Consider the following 18,556-nt stretch of genomic DNA (forward strand, 5'->3'; position numbering starts at 1 on the left):
CGTCTGCAAAGAACGTAAATGTCACACAACTATAGAACTGACATTTTAGAGCATCGGAACTGAGAACACAGACCTGTAAGGCAGCGATTTTTTTCTAGTGAACTTTGCAACCAGAAGCAGGAAATACCGTTACATAGGCTTGTTTGTGAAAGCTGAGGTAAGCAAAGATTTCTTTGAAGAAGCCACCTAATCTTCAGAAAGCTGGAGGAATGGCAGACAACCATTTCCTTTGCCTTGATCAGTACAGCGTAGGACTTACAACTTTTTCCCCCCTGAATATATTTTAATGAGAAAAGTATTTTGTGTGTGTGTGTGGTATTTTTTTGTATTGTAATCCAGATTTACATTTTTAGGCTTTTTGAAACTTTCTTGAAACAGTCCATTAATGTAGATTATCACCTTCACTTAATAATAAAAAGAAAGTTAACTGCTAAAAATGTTAAATATTAATTTAGTATATATTATTATAAACACTTTAACCAAGTTGTTATCTTTAATTAGTAACTAAAGCAGATGAAATCTCATTTCAGCTGCTATGTTCCTTCTTTACTAACAGTTCTTAATGTGTGAGAAGTAAGAGATTTAACCTTTATGTGTGATATTGACAGTAACCAACTTTCTTTTTGGGGGGGTTGTGAGAGGTGACAACTTAACTGTAAACATGTAAACTCATTCATTACTTCTTTTTTTTTTTTTTTTTTTGTGGAAACACAACTTCTAAAATAGAACAGAGAATACGTAGGCACCACTTGCACAGATATAAATAGAAAGAAAACCTCCATTAGGCGCACACACACACACACACACACACACACACACACACACACACACACAGGAAGGTATCAGAGTTGCTTCATGCTGTGGCAGCTAGAGTTATGAAAACTTTTGCAATACGTTTCTGCTACACGCTCCCATTATAAGTCCTTACGCTGTTTTTCTCTCAGTGTGTGACTCCCTGCTTGCTTTCTGTCTTTCTCCATCAGATTCTGATTCCTCTCTCTTGCGGTTCCTCAGTGATGACAGGATTGTGTTAATTCAGGAAGAGGCAGAGTTTTCCCAGCGGGACACAAGCAGGAGATCCAGGAAGAAGAGCCGGAATCCCAGCAGTCCCAGTTTCCCCATCAGTCCCTCTATGCTTGCCCCACCTGTGCGTCTGGACACAGGCCCCCCCGAGGGGCTGCCCTTTCCCGTGCCCGACTCAAACACGATGCCACACTACCATGTAAGTGAAATGTCGACTCTGATCAGAGCTGTCTTTAACTGTTGTGTACTGATGTTTAACTATATCACTTGATACAATGCACTTATTTGTGTACATGCATGTACTTATATTTAAATAATAGCTGCAAGTAATTACAGCTGTAAATAACTGATGTAGTTACATCTGTAATTATACTATTGACCTTTCCCTTACACCTTAACCCAGCTTTAAACCTAACCAAACCACGAAACCTGTCCCTATAACCCCTCCCCGTAACCCACGACAATAGCAGCAAAACACAATAAGTACATTATGCCTTATAATTTTTGGTAAGTATGTAGTAATTAAAGATACCTAATATATTATAAGTGAAAATTTCAGAATTGCCTCATCTCGCAACATACATTTGATCTATATTGTCATGTGACTGTACATACACACACTCACACGTCTCTGAAACAGTCCTTTTTTTCATAACCTAGAACAGGAAATTCAAATCTCTCTTCCTCTCTGTCTCTCTTTCTATTTGTCATTCTGTTCATTGCCCCAGAGAACGGCAGACACACTTCGAGCAGATGCTGATAGGTGAGTAAACTTCACACCTTCCTTAATTTAGCATACATTTTGGTATTATTTATGTATTTTGTATTATATTCTTTATCCCCTGAAATTGACTTGCCAAAAAAGTTATACCATTTTCATATTTTGTGCATGTTTTTTTTTTGCTGGTTTGTCCTTAAAAATGTTTTGTAAACGCCCTCTTCACTTGTAAAATGAGAAACAGTGCTCTGACACAAGCTGTAGGTTGCCTCTTTGCATAGCCTGCATTATATTGTGAAAGATTCACAAAATAATTGGGCAATTTGAGCTCATTCAGAAAGATTTTCAGAGCAGCAGGTGCTACACACAGCCAGATGTGTAGGCGCTATACAGAGCACAAGTTTGGTGGATTTCCCCCATATTTTATTTTTTATTATTATTGCTTCTGGTGTTTAGATTAACAGTATCAATTCTGCTTCTTACTTATTACCAGACTGTGACTGGACTGGTCAAGATTCAGAACATTATTGTCATTGATGTGTAAATGCAGCTGATTATGTTAACATTTGCAATTTCTTACATCATAAATCCAAGAATGTCAGAACGAGATGTTTCTGGAGATGTTCTTTTTAGACTGGGGAGCACGTTTTGAGTTTTTAAAGTGACCACATCAGTTTACTATAATAAATGTTATCCCAAAAGATGAAGGAGAGTTTGATTCCTCATGATATCTTATGATAGATAATGGCTTCGAAACCGGTCACTTTAAGTTCAGAATAAGCATTTCAAGAGTTTTGTTTGTTGATGTACAGGACATCAGGATGCTTCTCGCGGCTTTGTTCGAGCTTAATGAACTGCCGTTTATTTAAAATGAGGAACAGAAATTCCTTGACTGCAGTCTTAAGGAGGTTTTTATTTCCTGTGAGAAAGCTGTAAGAGTCTGTGAAGTCTCATTCTGTGGAACGAGTCTGTCTTAAGATGGAATGATCTCCGTTTCTCTGCTGTTACGATGCATACAGAGAATTAGATAAAAGAGTGTCTTCTGGGTGGCTAAGATTTTGTGTTTAATTAATCTACAATTGTTTGTCTGTGTGTGTTTGTGTACAGGTATCACTATACTTGTGAGGTCCAAAAATGTCCTTACTAATGAAGTGAAACCTGTTGAACACCAACTAGTGAGCTGGACCTCACTAGTTAAAATTGGCCAAATCTTATTTATATTTAAATTTAGGGTTTTGCCCATGCCATGGATGCCTATTAGGGTGGGCCTTATTTTTAAAGTCTCCAATTGTCATGCTCTTAACCCTTCAAATTGTTCCTTTATATAAGAAAATACAGCATGCCAATTTGTATGGCAGTAACATAATAATTACTGGTAGCTCAATAGCTTTAAACTTTCTGAGATTTTGATGATTTTCGTAAAAAACGATCATTTGAATTGGTATTGTACCTGGCTAGTAAAATTCCCCCAAAAATCTCCACATATTCCATATGCTCCATATATTCCTAAATATGTATTTTAGATGCATATCTCAGTTTACTTATTGTAGAAACTAAATCCAAGGTCAACGACGGATCTATCCAGACTGCAAAAAGTCAACACTGGCTGCTGAGCATCAGAAATGAGGGATTGTTGAAAACTTTTTGAGATTGTTGTCATTGTTGTCATGTCAGTGTTGCTCTGATTTCAATAAAATGTAGTTCATTTGCAGCAACTTTTAATATTACTTGCATATCACAATAACGCCGCACAGCTTAACATAGGCAATCTTCCACATGATTGAGTTACCTCTAAATATCTTTTTTTTTTGTCAACATTTTTGCATATTTCCAATTTTGAAGTTAAAAGGAACAGTTTAAGAGGTTAAGTCAAAAAATTGGACTTGAAAAGGACCACCGTAATGCCTATGAAATGACCTCACTATATTGTGAAACAAACATAACTGTGTGTGTGTGTGTGTGTGTTTGAGGGTGTGTATGTGTTTGTTGGTTTGAGGGTGTGCGTGAGCATGAGCAGGAGTTTCAGTTAGAATCAGTTTTGAAGTCAACCTCAAAAACCAGCATCCTGTCCATTTACCTGTGTCTATATTTAAGTTAAATAGGTGAGACATTTATTTTATTTTTTATTTTATTATATATTATTTCTCTTTCTCTCTCTCTGCAGATATGCCAGTTCAGGACTTGACCGACAAGCAGGGGCATCAATGAGGAAGGTAAACCACAAGCACAGTTACAGCATCAGTCGTGGTAATGAGAATACATAGTGTTGGGAACAAGAGGTACAGATACAACTTTAACATTTTCAGTAAAAAAAGGTGATGAGATACTGTATGCACTGGAGAAGATATTTATTCATTGGAGAATCTTTATTTTCAGTATGACAACAAAAAGTGTTGCGGCAGTTAGAAATTAGTTGATGAATACCAGGTTTGTCATTATATTATTCAGGTTTGGACATTCAACTTAAAGGAGAACTCCGGTCAATTTTAACATTGAGCTCATTTTTTTGTACATTTGGAGTGCTGTCAATACAGAGAACAACGACAAAAATCGGTGTTGCCTACACCGAGTTATTCTATTTTTAAAATTTGCACCCTATTGACTTCAATGGGGCAAGTAGTAAGCCTGCTTTTTAGCCTCTTAACATCCTTTAAGTGTCATTACAAGTGCACAGAAAATGTGAGTGATTCCTTCCGAGTGAACACGGGTGGATCTGACTGCAGTAGATGTTAGAGATATTAATAAAAATGAAGTTAATTCAGCCAGCGCTCATACCTTTGTTTACATCCTGTTTTCGGTGGAAGGCCATAGTAATCGATTGTCGAGTTCACGCGCGTGATCATAGGTACTAAACCTATGCGCGTGAACTCGACAATGTACAAAAAAATGAGCTCAATGTTAAAATTGACCGGAGTTCTCCTTTAAGGTAGCCTACATTTTGCACAATTAGACAGGCACAACTAAATATTTACTTTTCAATATTTTTTCCATTATATTATTATTGTATTAATTATTGATTATATTATTACATTGCAATGTTTTTGTTTTAACATTAGATTAAATCATGCTAAATTTAAATCAGGACACTTTGCAGTAGAATTTAACAAATTTTTTTATAATCTAAAATAAACATGAATTTATTTGTAATATTTAGATCTAAAGAAGGAATCTATAGGGAAGGAAGGAAACTATCTGTTATAGTATTTAATAATTAATCATTTCATTATTTAAAAAAAAATCCTGCACACTATCCCAACCTTTTATTCAGCAACGTTTCGTCCCATGACCTTCGGCAGGCATTTGCCACATGATGGGACTGAAACGTTGCTAAAAATTGTGATTCTTTAAAAAAGTTGGGATAGTGTGCGGGATTTTTTTGTTTCTATATTGAGTTTTGGCTATAGCCTTTGCCTCTAACAATTAGCCACAGGTGTGCAAGGTTAATTGTTTATTGAAAATGATTTTTATAGAAATCCTCACAACTGAGAATGGTGCAAATATGAGCCTTCTGAAACGAGTAATCTATGAAACAAGTCCTATATTTCTCATGTGTCCTTTCTCTCCTCTCTCTAGTCTGTACATTACGCCTCTCTGAGGACCAAGCCCAAGAAGAAAAGCAAAGGTATGATGATGAGATCTTGGGTTTACTCTAAGCATTTAGGTAGTGTGTTGTATTACACTGTGCTGTGCTTGTCAAGAACAATATAAAGTGTGATTGTATAATCCCAAAGTTATTCTGCCATATGTGGTTGTCATTTAATATGCTGTGTGTGTGTAGGTTCCCTCAGTAGTGCCAGCAGAAGGCGTATTGCCTGCAAAGATCTGGGTCATGGCGACTGTGAAGGCTGGCTATGGAAAAAGAAAGACGCCACCGGCTACTTTACGCAAAAATGGAAGAAGTATTGGTTCGTTCTCAAAGACTCCAACCTGTACTGGTACACAAACCAGAATGTAAGCAAACAAACACAATTCCCTTCCCTCGGGTGGTGAAGCGTGTTGGCTGTACGATAGTGTGTATGAGTGTGTATAATGTCCTTCTTTTATGATCCATTTCCACTTTTGGCATCATCAGCCTCATCAAAAACCTCATCAGCTCCCAATTAATCTCTCTTATTATTAATGACACAATTATCAGCACTTTCAGTACTCGCTACTTTCATTGATGGCCAAGTCACAGGCTCACAATGCTGGTGTGATGTTTAGTTTTCTTGTCCACAACAATAAAATGTGCATCATGTGTTCTCAGTTTCAGAGATGCTGATCATTGCATTTATGCTAACACCTACCATAGTTATGATGCAGAAATGATTTCTCTTGTTCTTTATTTGTTTGCTCAGGATGAGAAAGCAGAGGGCTTCATCTGTTTGCCAGAGTTTCGGATAGACAGAGCGATTGAGTGCAGGAGGAAACAGTGAGTGTTAGAAGACAACAATAATAGCTCTTTCTCTCTGTTGTGTTGGGTTTGCTGGTTTTTGGGCGGGTCTGTGTTTGAAGCCCATCGGCCAGCGGAATCTGGGTCACTGCAGAACTGCTGATCTCTCTTTTACAAACACACACACACACACACACACACACACACACACACACAGTAATTGATTGTAAACTAGATATTTGTGACTGAACATCTCTTTTTCTCTGCCTTTTTTTGTTTCAGTGCCTTTAAAGCATGTCATCCCAAAATTAAGAGTTTCTTTTTTGCTACTGATCATTTAGAGGAGATGAACAGGTTAGTGGTTTCAAAAGCCCCTTCAGACTTCAGCTGTCCCCTCATGTTATTTCCTCTCACGTCTACGGTTCCTGTTGCAGGTGGATGAATCGTTTAGGCTTGGCTGCGATTGGCTACACGCCTGATGATCCAGTACCACGTCCTGATGAAGGTGAGATCACATCCTGTGATGTTATCATAAGCCCATAGTGTGACTCTAGTAGTTTCACTCCATTCCATGAATGATTGTACTTGAAGCAGTTGGAAAAAAAAAGCCTAGTTTGAGTATCCTCCTGCTGTTGTCATGTACATGTGATCCTGATGTCATTTTTTTGTTTAGATTACTGGAGTGAGAGTGACCAAGATGAGGTTGATGGGTCTATGACACTCAAACAGGAATCCACGTACCACCACAACCCGCCTGTGAGTATAAACGCACGTCTACGAACATATATGCATGTATTCAGCCAAAAACTTTCTTTGATTTTCTTTAGCACAGACACACCATCACACTGCCATCATACTGGTTCTGGTGCCGGTTCCTTATTGGGCCATCCCTTTAAAGTGCATAACAAAACTACATGGTACTGGGATTGTTTTTGTTACAATCAATAAATCTAAACACAAGCACCCAGTGAAGTGCCTCATTCATATTCCTATTCACTCCAACCACTTTTTTCCTCATCGGTCTGAAAAAAAAGCAGCCTTGGTGAGCATTAGAGACTTCTCCTACCGACCCCAACCCTTTGAACGGAAGTGTACGTCGTATTAAATCCAGCTCATGATGCCATAAAGATGTTAAATTACATTACTTTAGATGAGAAAATGAGTTGCGAACAAAGACTGATTCACCATGTTTGTTTGTTGCCAATATATGAAGTAACATAGTCACTTGCAGTATGTCATTTTTTGGGCTCACGTCACTGGAAACATGGGCCGGTTCTGAGAAAGGTTTGCTGAGCACCAACACTATATTGGTGGAAAACGTGTTGCAAACTCACTCTGTTGCTCTCTTTGGCTATCATCTTATACCTCTAGCTCTCTTACTGATAGATTGACAATGCTAATGAGCCGTGATTCTGTTGTCCTCAGGGAACTTCGTCCAGTCCATTTCCTGAGCGTCATTTTTCCAGCGGCTCCACATTCTCGCATTCCTCCGCCGAGGAGTCCCATTCTTCTTGCCGATCCTCCCATCGAGAACGCCGCTCATGGCAGGACCTGATTGAAACCCCCTTGACCAGCACAGGTCTACACTACCTGCAGACTGCAGAAGAGGAGGAGCCATCCCTGCTGTCACCTGACCAGCACCGGCAGGCCACGCTTCCCGCCCAGCGCCGGCGTCCTCTGGAACGCGATGGGCCATTTCCATTGACGGACAGCGAGGAGTCCCGGCCCCGCCATCACACTCACAAGCAGCGCAGCCAGAGCCTCCCACGCCACCGCGACACACACGGAGGACACTCGCACCGCAGCGCTCGTACACACACTCACACACACACGCACGGCACTCTGAGGCCAAGAACTCATCTCCATGAGGAAGAGGAGGAGGAAGAGGAGGAAAAGCAGATGAGGAAAGCCAGCAGCAGGAGGCCTGAGAACGAAGAGAAAGTGTCTGACGTCACGGACGGCCTGCAGGAGTTGTACCGATCGCTGGAGCAGGCCAGTCTCTCGGCTTTCGGCCAGCAGAGGCCTTCCACCAAACAAGAGTTCAGACGCTCCTTCATCAAACGTTGCAATGACCCCGCCACAAATGATCGACTGCACCGCATACGGGTTCTCCGCTCCACGCTGAAGGTATGAAAACACAGGGAGCAATGGACCCTTTTCACACTTCTGGGTTTGGAATGTGGAAGTAAACTATAAACCAGGAAACATCTGGAAAGTTTTAATGTTTTTAAAAGAAATCTCATGCTCACCAAGGCTGCATTTTTATACAGCAAAAATACAGTAAAATGGGAATATTATGAAATAGTATTACAATTGAAAATAACCGTTTTTTTTTTTTTTTATATATAACTTAAAATGTAATTTAATCCTGTGATGGCAAAGCTGAATTTTCAGCATCATTACTCCAGTCTTCAGTGTCACATGATCTTTCAGAAATCATTCTAATATGCTGATTTGGTGCTTAATTGTTTATTATCAATGTTGTAAAAAGTTGTGCTGCTTAATATTAGTCAGAAAGTTCAACAGAACAGAAACAGAATTTATTTGAAATAGAAATATTTTCCAGTGTCATCACAGTCTGTGAATCGCTGTAAACAAATCTAGAGGTATCTAATGGACAATTCTAGAGGATCTTCATAAACATTTAAGACTAGGACATTGTCAGCTGCCATCTTGACAAGTTATAAACCTCATCAGCTTAGCTCATGAATATTAATTGGGTGGCTTACTGTAGTGTCAACAGATAAAACTAAATTTTCCAAAGCAAAATAAAACGTATGATAATTTCCCCCCAAAAATTGGACATTTAGACATTTCTGAAAGCTAAACCAATTACAGTTGTTGCTAGTCGCCTGCTAGCTGATATTTGTTAAAATATGCTTCATAAAGCAGATTTTTGACGTTTCGGTAACTTGAAGAATTTCAAACGCTTCAGCCAATCAGATGCTTTTTGTACAAATAATGAATTGAGCATCTCGTGTTCTGAATCATCGATTTTCTCTCCCACAGGCAAAGGAGGGCGACTTGGCGATAATCAGTCAGGTACTAGACGATCCTTGTTTGACCTCGAGGAAGTTTCGTGAATGGAAGCAACGTAACCACGAGCTCTTCCTGGATATCTGTGAGTTCAGCTCTGCTCCATTGGAACCGCCCAGCGACTCCAACGACCTTTCACCTCTCTCGCCAACGCTGATGATGCACACTCACTCTTTCATAGAAACGCACGTGTGAAACACACTGTCACGCACCCGCACGACAAACAAACAGTCACATGCTGAAAATACAGACATAAAGGTATATGAATAACCTGAGTTGTGCGTTTCAAACCCACTCACACACACACACACTTTGAAAAACACTGTGGATCCAGACTGTCTTCACTTTTTCCTTGACGGATGACCTGATACTGCCCTCCTCCCGAGCGTGAGTGACACCAGATTGAACCAATACACTGTAAGATCAATGTCAAAGAAGTGACCCAGCTTCCAGAACTACTGCAGACACACACGCAGGCACTGACACCGGAAGGTGACTCGAACTGCTCGTCGTGAAAGCGAAAGTGCTACCTGCACACCTACGGCTCATTGCAAACTCTGTACAAAATATTTCATCACGGCCACAGTTTAAGACGGATGGAAGAAAGGCCCCGTGAGGTGCCCGCTGCATGCCTGAAGAATCATCTTTTCAGATTAATTGACCACCAGTTGAACAAAATAGGACCGTATATATAAAAACGAATCTCTTATTTTTGTCTCTGATTGGAGTAAAAAAAGAATCTTTTTTTATATCTTCTGAAGATTTTTGTTCATTTGTTTATTTGATTTTTTTTTTTCCTTCCCTCGGAATGCTGCAGGAAGAGCACTCATGTAGCCATGGGCAACAGGCTTCACTCTGTTACCAAGCAACACCGCCCTACTGTGTTACTCTATACAAACTCTGAAGCAAGCAAGAGTGTTGAAAAGTGTGTGTGTGTGTGTGTGTGTGTGTGTGTGTGTGTGTGTATGTGCGTATGTGTGCGTGTATTAGAGAAATGAGAGAAAGAAAACGAGTCAGATGGATGCTGAAGAGTCTCTTTTTGAGAGTTTGATGACCATTGCGTTCGTATATGGTAAAAGATGAACTCCTGGCAGGTAGTAACGTGTTTAATTTGGCTTCTTTAGAATATTTATATTATAGCTAAACTCATGCATGGTTTAAAAAATTATTACTATATGCTATCAGGCCAGAGAACAGTCTGTATATAAGAACATATTATTTGCATAGCTGCATCCTCTGTTTAAAACTGTGAATTGTACTCGTGAATGCAATCTTTTGACTCTGCCAACGCAGAACCTTTCTACTCTCTATTTTTTTCTACAAAAAAGATGACAAAAGATGAAAAGCTTTGCTTCTCTGATGTTATGACTGTTTTTGCTTGTTTCCGGGTCTTTGCTGGTCATTACCTCTGAGCTATGGGCTACATTCAGGTTGTTAGTTTCTGTTTGCCAATGTACGTGTCCCTTAGACAGACTCCACCAGCCTAAAGCCAACGTTTTATTCCCTTTCGCAATTCTGGACGTCAGTGGCTCAGGATTTTAGAATTGGATAAAGTACAATGGGAGAGAATTTGAGGTTAAAATACAAAAAAACAAACAAAAAAAATCAATTGGTTCATTCCCGGCTGTGGAGTGCAAAGCGTACCCCTGCTAAATGTTGTGTGTGTGTGTGTGTGTGTGTGTGTTCTCATTTTGTTCACATTAAAACATCATCAAGACACATTGGTTTTAATGCAGCCCTGCATATGTGCTCAGTTTTACAGTTATGTTTGATTGTCACTTTTTTAGAATCTCGTGGGATGTATTTTAATTAAATAGAATGTACTCATCCAATGGCTTGTTAATTGTAAATTTCATTGAAACAAACGACACACACTACTCACACACAGACTTTTATGTCCGTGGTCGATGCTTTCTTACCAAAGCGAGTCTCAAATTCACATCTGCCTGTTACAGTTGCTGTTTTAATGATTCTTTTTATGTAGAATGTTGGTTACACTTTACTGTGCTTCATCTCATGGTGTGTGTGTGTGTGTGTGCGTGCGCGTGCGCGAGTGTGTGAGTGTTATCCAGGCCATCGGGGTTTCACTGTGGTTTTAAGGGCATGTCCCCCCTTCTCTCCCCCACACGGCTATGCTGTATAAGGTGTAAGTTGCACTGCAACATTGAGACGGAACATATTGCTCTTTTTTCAAGGTTTTCTTTCAAAAATGTCCCCTTCTGTATATTAAAACACCAGGAAGAGCCTAATATTTATTCACAGTATTATTCAAAGCTAACACTCTTTGCTTTCAGAAATATAAATACATATATAAATATATATAATACAGATTGTAAAATGTTAAACTAATAAACTGAGTTCTCTGCACTCTGCATTTGTGTGTTGTCGTGTGATGCTTCCGATGTCCGTCATTTCTGATGTACATCCACTGACATGCAATACCAATTTCATTTGGTTTATCTAAGAAAGGATCAGTTTTGATGGGGCTCTTATCAACAGGAAGAATCTTACCACTAAACCAACATCATAGATGTATAGATTATCAGGTCATTCTTATTTATTTTCTTAGAATTTTTGTTCCCCCACCTCTAAAAATCAAAAAGTTAACATCTGATTCCTTACAGTTGTCTCTGCACATTAAACTGCAATGGGAGACAGAACAAATTATACACTTGTAATGTGTGGCCTATATCTTCAAATACCCCAACTGGACCATAAGACAGGTATTTTCATCTGTCAAGACAATGGAAGCTCGGTTTGCATTAATAATAATAATAATAATAATAAAATCAATAGTAATAATAACTGTTATTATTATTAATAATCATAATATGAGAAGCCAATCAGGAATATTCTCTCGCGTTTGGACGGCTTTCATGACTCCTCCTGCTTTCCGTAGTGAGACCGAAGGGGGCGGGACCGGCATGGCGGCCAAGGTGAGTTACACTTCCAACTGAGTTAGTTCAAATAATTATGTTCATTCTTTTATAATATGTCCATTCTGCAGCAGAGTATCACGCAATTTCGTCAAGTATAATTTCTCACGAGTTGCATATGATGCAGCTGTTAATCAGAGCGTGAGCACGCTGTTTGTTAAACCACAGCGAAGAACATGCTGTTCCTAAACTCACTCTCATACATGATGAGCTTTTTGAGGAACCTGTCTCTAGTTTTCTGGAAACGACAGCTTTTGGTTTGGGATTATTACACGCAGTAAAGCGTCTTTTCTTGCTTCAGTCCGTTAAACTAATACAGATAATGTGCTTAAGGGAAGATGAAAGGGGGAAAACGCTCAGCCAGGACAAAGCTGATTGTTATACTACAAATGTCATTATATTATTATAGTTATACGTTATTATAGGCATTATATTACTGCAAACATGTTCACTGAAAACTACACAACACATAAATGTACCATCATAGTCCCATGTTTTGGGCATGAAATATGGTAGTAACATGCAAGTCCTATGGTATATGAGTCTTTATTAAAGGAGCTGTATGTAAGAAATGTATTTCAATTAATCATAATATGGCCCTGATATGTCACTAGACATTAAGAAATCATGTTCATTTCAAATACTTATATCACTGACAACAGTAGTCCGGCCAGGATATTGTCATCTAAAAAGTGAAGTTGCAGCCCTCAACTGATGTTGATGTTGTCATGTTGTGTTTTGGCCTGATGCCCCACCCTCCACCTATCTACCAATCACGAAGTCAGTAGTGTTTCAGCATCCGGGTTGCCAGCTCTGCTCTAGTTACCACAGCTACATAGCAGCCTACTTTCCTGCTGGATCCTGCAGCCTATCTGGCAACCTCGAGTCAGGGGGGAGGGGGAGGGGATACACCACTCTACAGTAATTTGAAAGTGATTGCAGTACCAGTTTGGGCCACAATCTTACATACGGCTCCTTTAATAAAGTATTGTGTTGATCCTCAGATTCTGAAGTACGCAGCGCTTCCTGCTGCTGCAGTGGGTTTGGGTTCACTCAGAATTTATTCCATGAATGAGAAAAAAAATGAGGAGCTAATATCTCCAAGAGAGGTAAGAAGTCATGTTTGGAATATAATACACCTATTAGCAGTGTTTTTGATGTATGTGCATTATTGGGGATGCATTCATTTAGCAAGGATGCATTTATTGGATCAAAAGCGACAAATATTTATAATGTTACAAACGATTTAATTAAAATAAATTCTGAAAAAATAGGTTGTGTTTTCCACAAAAGTTCTTGAGCAGCAAATCAGCATATTCGAATGATTTCTGAAGGATCATGTGACATTGAAGACTAGAGTAATGATGCTGAAAATTCACCTTTGCCATCACAGGAATAAATTACATTTTTAAATTGTAATATTTCACAATATTACTGTTTTTGATCAAATAAATGCAGCCTTAGGAGATTAAGAGTCTTTAAAGACCCCAAACTTTTGAACAGTAGTAGCCTGGGAAAACCCAGACAAACTTCCCTCTGCAAGTAGTCTGGCAAAGAGCTCATTCAAGCCCATTTCTAATCCATCCAAATCGAGGCACCAATCAGAAACGTTGAGGCGGGCTTTACACGATGACGATCGCTCTGATTGGTTTTAGGTCTATCCAATTGCGTCCAGAGGCATTTGAGCGACGTCCGTTGGTGAAGCGCACCAACTTTTAAATGCATTATTATATTCAAATTGCAAACACATGAGGACAGTCTCCATGAAAGACCCACTGGCAGATGAACGTGCTACTACATTTCTCTCCGAAACGATAGGAAATTAAATTAGATTTAATAAAGGATTTTAACTGTGACAAGATGATTGACAGGGCAGTTTACGTGACAGGATGCACGCGACAGATCCGTCCGATAAAGATGACGTATGTCCCAAAGCTTGCCTACTTTTTTGCTACACATTCAAAAGTAAATACCTTTTCTTCACAAAAAGAGTACATACTTTTATGGCGTAGTGTAACTTAGGCGAATTGGGACGCAGCATATGGCTTTACACGATGACGATCGCTCTGATTGGTTTTAGGTCTATCCAATTGCTCCCAGAGGCATTTGAGCGACGTCCATTGGTGACGCCCCTTTGGAAATGAGTTATTAATGAAGCTTTGCCAGACCATAACTCAGTTACTACAGAGAATGGTCTGGTTTTAACCAGTGTGAAGTAATGCATGTGTTAAAAATATCACCATGACCTCTCTTTCTGTTTCTGCCTCTGTCCAGTTGTCTATCTACTCCCCAGATGTTCCTGCTGTGCCATTAGTGGAAGAGCAGCCTGGTGTAGTGCAGACGGGGCTGGGGGCCGTGAGGACGGGCCTGAAGCCGTATGTCAGAGCCGTGCAGGTCTGATACACATGCTGTCCTGTCACACTGTGATAAGGAATTAGTTTGTCATTAGCCATGTTTCCGTCCACCTATTTCTAAACACATTTTGGAATATCACATAAAAAAGCGCTGGATGGAAACATCGAGATTCACATAAATTCTAAAAATGTGCATAAAAAAAATTATGCACTCAATTGAGTTGGATCATTTTTTTATCCAATAAGAAGACATGCGCATAAACTACGATGGGAACACATTTACAGAATGAATCACACAATGCTCAAAAAAAAAAAAAAAAAATCGACACCTCAACAGAGGATGTGATTGGATAACTGGACTCACAAGCAGATCAGTTTAATTGCACAGCATCTCATAATATGTTGTTTTAGTTATTCTGAAATGCCTGAGCCAAAGTCTGTTATCAGAATGATTTGGTATAATAACCTCCCAGAGCCGCCTCACATGATTGCATTTACAAACACCAGGCATCCGAACGCAAGATAACATGACAGCGTTTATTGCGTTTCATCTTCCCGTTCTTTTGTTCTCTTTAATACATGGGAAGGAAACTGTGCTTTATTCGCAGATGTTTCATGCGATATTCCAATTTAACGTACAGGATAAATCCGCAACTTTAGGTGGAAACATAGCTATTAATGTGATTGACAGAACAACAAAATGATCTGTTAGCATTCTCTCTTCTTTTTACAGAACGCCTTGACTTCAGTCAAAGTTGGTGTGATATCTGTTTACCATGCCGGGCAAGGTGAGTCTGATGTGTGCGATTGAGCGAAAGGCAGGAAATGACTGTGAACCTGACCTTTAACCCCTGACCTTCTCATTTCAGACACGTATCACTTCCTTCGAGACCCACCCCCTGGCTTCCTGCCAAGAGTGGGTGTCATCGGTGTGTCTGGATTGGGTGGCCTGGTTCTGGCACGCAAGGGTAAGCTTAGTGTTCGGTAACTGCATGTTGTTTTACCGTTTAAATCGATTAAGAAGCAGCATCTGTGTGTATGTGTTTTTGCCCAGGCTCTCGTTTAAAGAGGATTGTCGTTCCTCTTGGACTGGCTACTGCTGGTACTGCTGTATGTTACCCCACACAGACTGTAGCAGTCCTGAAGGTACATTCTCTCTCTCTCTCAAAAATATTTTGACTTGATGTACATTTTTCCCAAATCTAGGAAATCTTTTCTTCTCCAATATATTTCTATCTATTTTTTTTATTTTTATAGATCACAGGTAAAAAGGTGTATAATGTCAGTTCATCTGTTGCTTCAATGTTGAAATCCAAACCAAAGGAAGATGTCATCATGTCTGCTGTTAGCGTGGAGGTAATCTATATATTTCATATTAAAACCAAGTTATGTTGGTTTTTATAGTACATATCGCAAATTTGGAGAAGTGTCTGCTAAATTAATAAATGCAAATATAAGCCCCTTAAGTTGGCTTTTTCTAAATGTTGTTGATGTAAAAAATGTATCCGTGCACGTTTTGTTGACATTGTAATTTTTTATTAAAGTATGATAACTTGAACTTCCGGTGAAAAGACAGACTTCTCCAATCATCTTTTCTGCTTAAACCCTCTTTCTTATAATCGACTAGAAGCTTGCGTTAAGACCTTTACAATCAACCGATCATAGAACCAATTCCCCACCTTACTTTTTTAAAAATAAGATAATGTTTCACAGATTTCAGATGTACGTCACAATATGGAAAAAAAATCTGGCGCTAATTGAAAAAACTTTACACAAAATTAAGTTTTATACTAATTAAGCGTAGCCAATTAGCCTGTCAAGATAATTTTGCATTTATTTTACTCCAATGTTAAAAGTAATTTTATATATTGCTATATAATTTGTTTTTTACAGTCTGCTGCTGCAGTAACGAGCCCAGATACAGAATCACCCGTTAAAGCACTTTCTGAACTCTCACCCGAGTCTGAGCCGCCCCCTGCTGTTTCAGATGAGGAAGTTACACCAATATCCAAAGCTGAATCAGTGGAATTGTCCCCAGTAGCTGATATCGTATCAGAAGATGTTGTAGAACCTCCCTCTGTTGTTGATTTAACAACCCAAATTGCTTCCCCACTCTCTGAACCTGAATCTCCCCCTGCACTTGAGACTGCCCCAGTTACAGAAACTACCCCTGAACCTGTTGATGGTACTGTCCGAGATGCAGAATCCACCCTGGAGCCTGTTGCTGAAACTGTCGAAGAAAGCACCCCTGAGCCCCCTGTCCCAGAGCCTGTGGTCAAAACTGCCCCAGAAGCAGCACCTGCTGACTGTGCTGAAGTCACTGCTCCTGAGCCAACACCTTCCGCTGAATCGAATATTACTCCTCTTGAGGAGTCTGATCCTGAAATTGTCCCAGAAGCTGCCCCTGCTAGTCCAGAATTTGAAGTCCCTGCACTTACGGTTGTTGTAGAAGAGGCTACGCCCTCAACAACATCTACTGTAGAGGAAAGCACACCCCCTGCCCCCATCCTTCCTGAAGATACCACCCCAACCACAGTAGATGAGGAACCGGCTTCTGTTACCCCGCCCCCTGCTGAAGAAGCCATTCCTCTGACTCCTCCCCCAGTGGAAGAGGCTCCGCCTTCATCTCAACCTCCTGTTGTTGAGCCAGCCACAAGTGAGGGAACTTCTTTTATTTATTTTTATATTCCTCCAAGTCTAATGCAGCCTTCCTAGTAAATTCCTGTAGAATAAAATGGATGAATTGATCAATTTAATTTTTTTAGTACCTGACAAAGACAGGAAGGGTTAATTGTGTAATTTATGCTTTTTATATTTTATATATATATTTTTCTATTTGATCAATTTGCTTTCCAAATAATGGGAAATGTTGTTTGGTCATTTTGTTTGGTCACTTTTGATCAATTTTAATGCATCCTTGCTGAATAAAAGTATTAATTAAAAGTAAAAAAAAAAACAGTCTTTCTGACTTTTATACTGGTCAGTAAATACCAGTTTGCTTCCACCATGCTTGCTTAATTGACATTTTGGTTCTGTTCATGTGCATCTTCATGTTTATCTGGCAAATCCAATCATTCTTACATGACTTGGCAGCATAAGCACTTCCTCTTCTCCACATACTAATATCCCCCTTTTCTTTTTATCCTAGTAAAGTCACGCTTTGTTCCTGACCCTTCTCTGCTGGACCACGGCCAGTCTAATCCAGAGGACGCAGACATGTACAGCACACGGAGCTGAATGAGTGATAGTGAGATGAGAGAAATATGGAAATGAGATGTTTTAATGTGCCATGTTTCCAGGAGAGTTTAAACGTTTTGTAATTAGGTTTAATTACAAAATTATTATTTTACCAATAATGTGATGTGGTGAAGAAGGTAATGGCATGTTTCTTTTTTTTCTGTGATGCTTCACTCTTATGAGAAGTTTCTTACCTCAGCAGGGATATCAAACACACACACACACACACACACACACACACTTTCTGTGTTAATACACGTTGTCCACATTGTGTTTAGTAGCTCTTTCTCATTGTGACACTACTAAGGAAAATCCAGGCCCAGGGTTACAGTATTTTAATAAAAAGTCTGTGGTCCCTTAGTCTCATCTCCAGGTTTATTTCCAGTAGCAACAGGAAGTTTGTGTTCATTTTATACAGTTACAATTTGCATTTAAAACTGGACCACACCAAAAACTTCTTCTTTTTTTTTATATGAACAAAAAACATTTGACGTGTATATGAGTATTGTCTAAAAAATATGCTACGGGGTTAGGAGAAAATATCAAGCTTTATCTACAAAATCTTGACTTGAAAAATGTGTTGAATGATCTATGCAAATATTCGTTCACGCCACATTTTAAATTTCAAAAGGGCTTTTCACACTGCGCGTAACGTTGTTCTAAACCCCGCTTTTAACACAGGGTCAAAGGAACGGTTCACACTTGTAATTCCGAAGCGAGGTTAGCACCGCTTTTTACCCGGGTTATGACCAATTTTGCGTTGTTAACCTCGCATTGCCAAACTACAGCGTGAAAGTTTACTACAGAATATTAGGGCTAGATGCTTAACAATAGACAGCAAATCGCTTGCCTCGTTCACGTGCTTTGGACAATCACACCA

The 18,556-nt window shown here is 39.4% G+C and overlaps 2 protein-coding genes across 2 annotated transcripts in view; both read left to right on the plus strand.

Annotated features, from left to right (window-relative positions):
- LOC311294114 (connector enhancer of kinase suppressor of ras 2) overlaps window positions 1–11,193 on the plus strand; it is a 44,183-nt gene extending 32,990 nt beyond the window's left edge. Inside the window, exons 13-23 of the mRNA XM_084414790.1 lie at window positions 984–1,222; window positions 1,752–1,786; window positions 3,906–3,954; window positions 5,315–5,363; window positions 5,520–5,692; window positions 6,079–6,152; window positions 6,396–6,467; window positions 6,548–6,618; window positions 6,787–6,869; window positions 7,539–8,240; window positions 9,123–11,193. Coding sequence (XP_084270916.1) covers window positions 984–1,222; window positions 1,752–1,786; window positions 3,906–3,954; window positions 5,315–5,363; window positions 5,520–5,692; window positions 6,079–6,152; window positions 6,396–6,467; window positions 6,548–6,618; window positions 6,787–6,869; window positions 7,539–8,240; window positions 9,123–9,344 — 1,769 coding nt within the window. The 3' untranslated portion in view covers window positions 9,345–11,193. The remainder of the gene's footprint in view (window positions 1–983; window positions 1,223–1,751; window positions 1,787–3,905; window positions 3,955–5,314; window positions 5,364–5,519; window positions 5,693–6,078; window positions 6,153–6,395; window positions 6,468–6,547; window positions 6,619–6,786; window positions 6,870–7,538; window positions 8,241–9,122) is intronic.
- Window positions 11,194–12,011: 818 nt separating this feature from the next.
- apool (apolipoprotein O-like) lies at window positions 12,012–18,031 on the plus strand. The gene is made up of 9 exons (XM_084414813.1): window positions 12,012–12,085; window positions 13,090–13,194; window positions 14,360–14,479; window positions 15,173–15,227; window positions 15,309–15,407; window positions 15,494–15,585; window positions 15,697–15,795; window positions 16,333–17,095; window positions 17,588–18,031. Exons 1-9 carry the CDS (start codon window positions 12,026–12,028, stop codon window positions 17,674–17,676), a joined length of 1,482 nt encoding a protein of 493 aa, XP_084270939.1. The 5' UTR covers window positions 12,012–12,025; the 3' UTR covers window positions 17,677–18,031.
- Window positions 18,032–18,556: the final 525 nt, after the last annotated feature.

This window comes from Rutilus rutilus (assembly GCF_951802725.1).
Source record: "Rutilus rutilus genome assembly, chromosome: 7".
In the NCBI taxonomy this organism is placed as follows: domain Eukaryota; kingdom Metazoa; phylum Chordata; class Actinopteri; order Cypriniformes; family Leuciscidae; genus Rutilus; species Rutilus rutilus.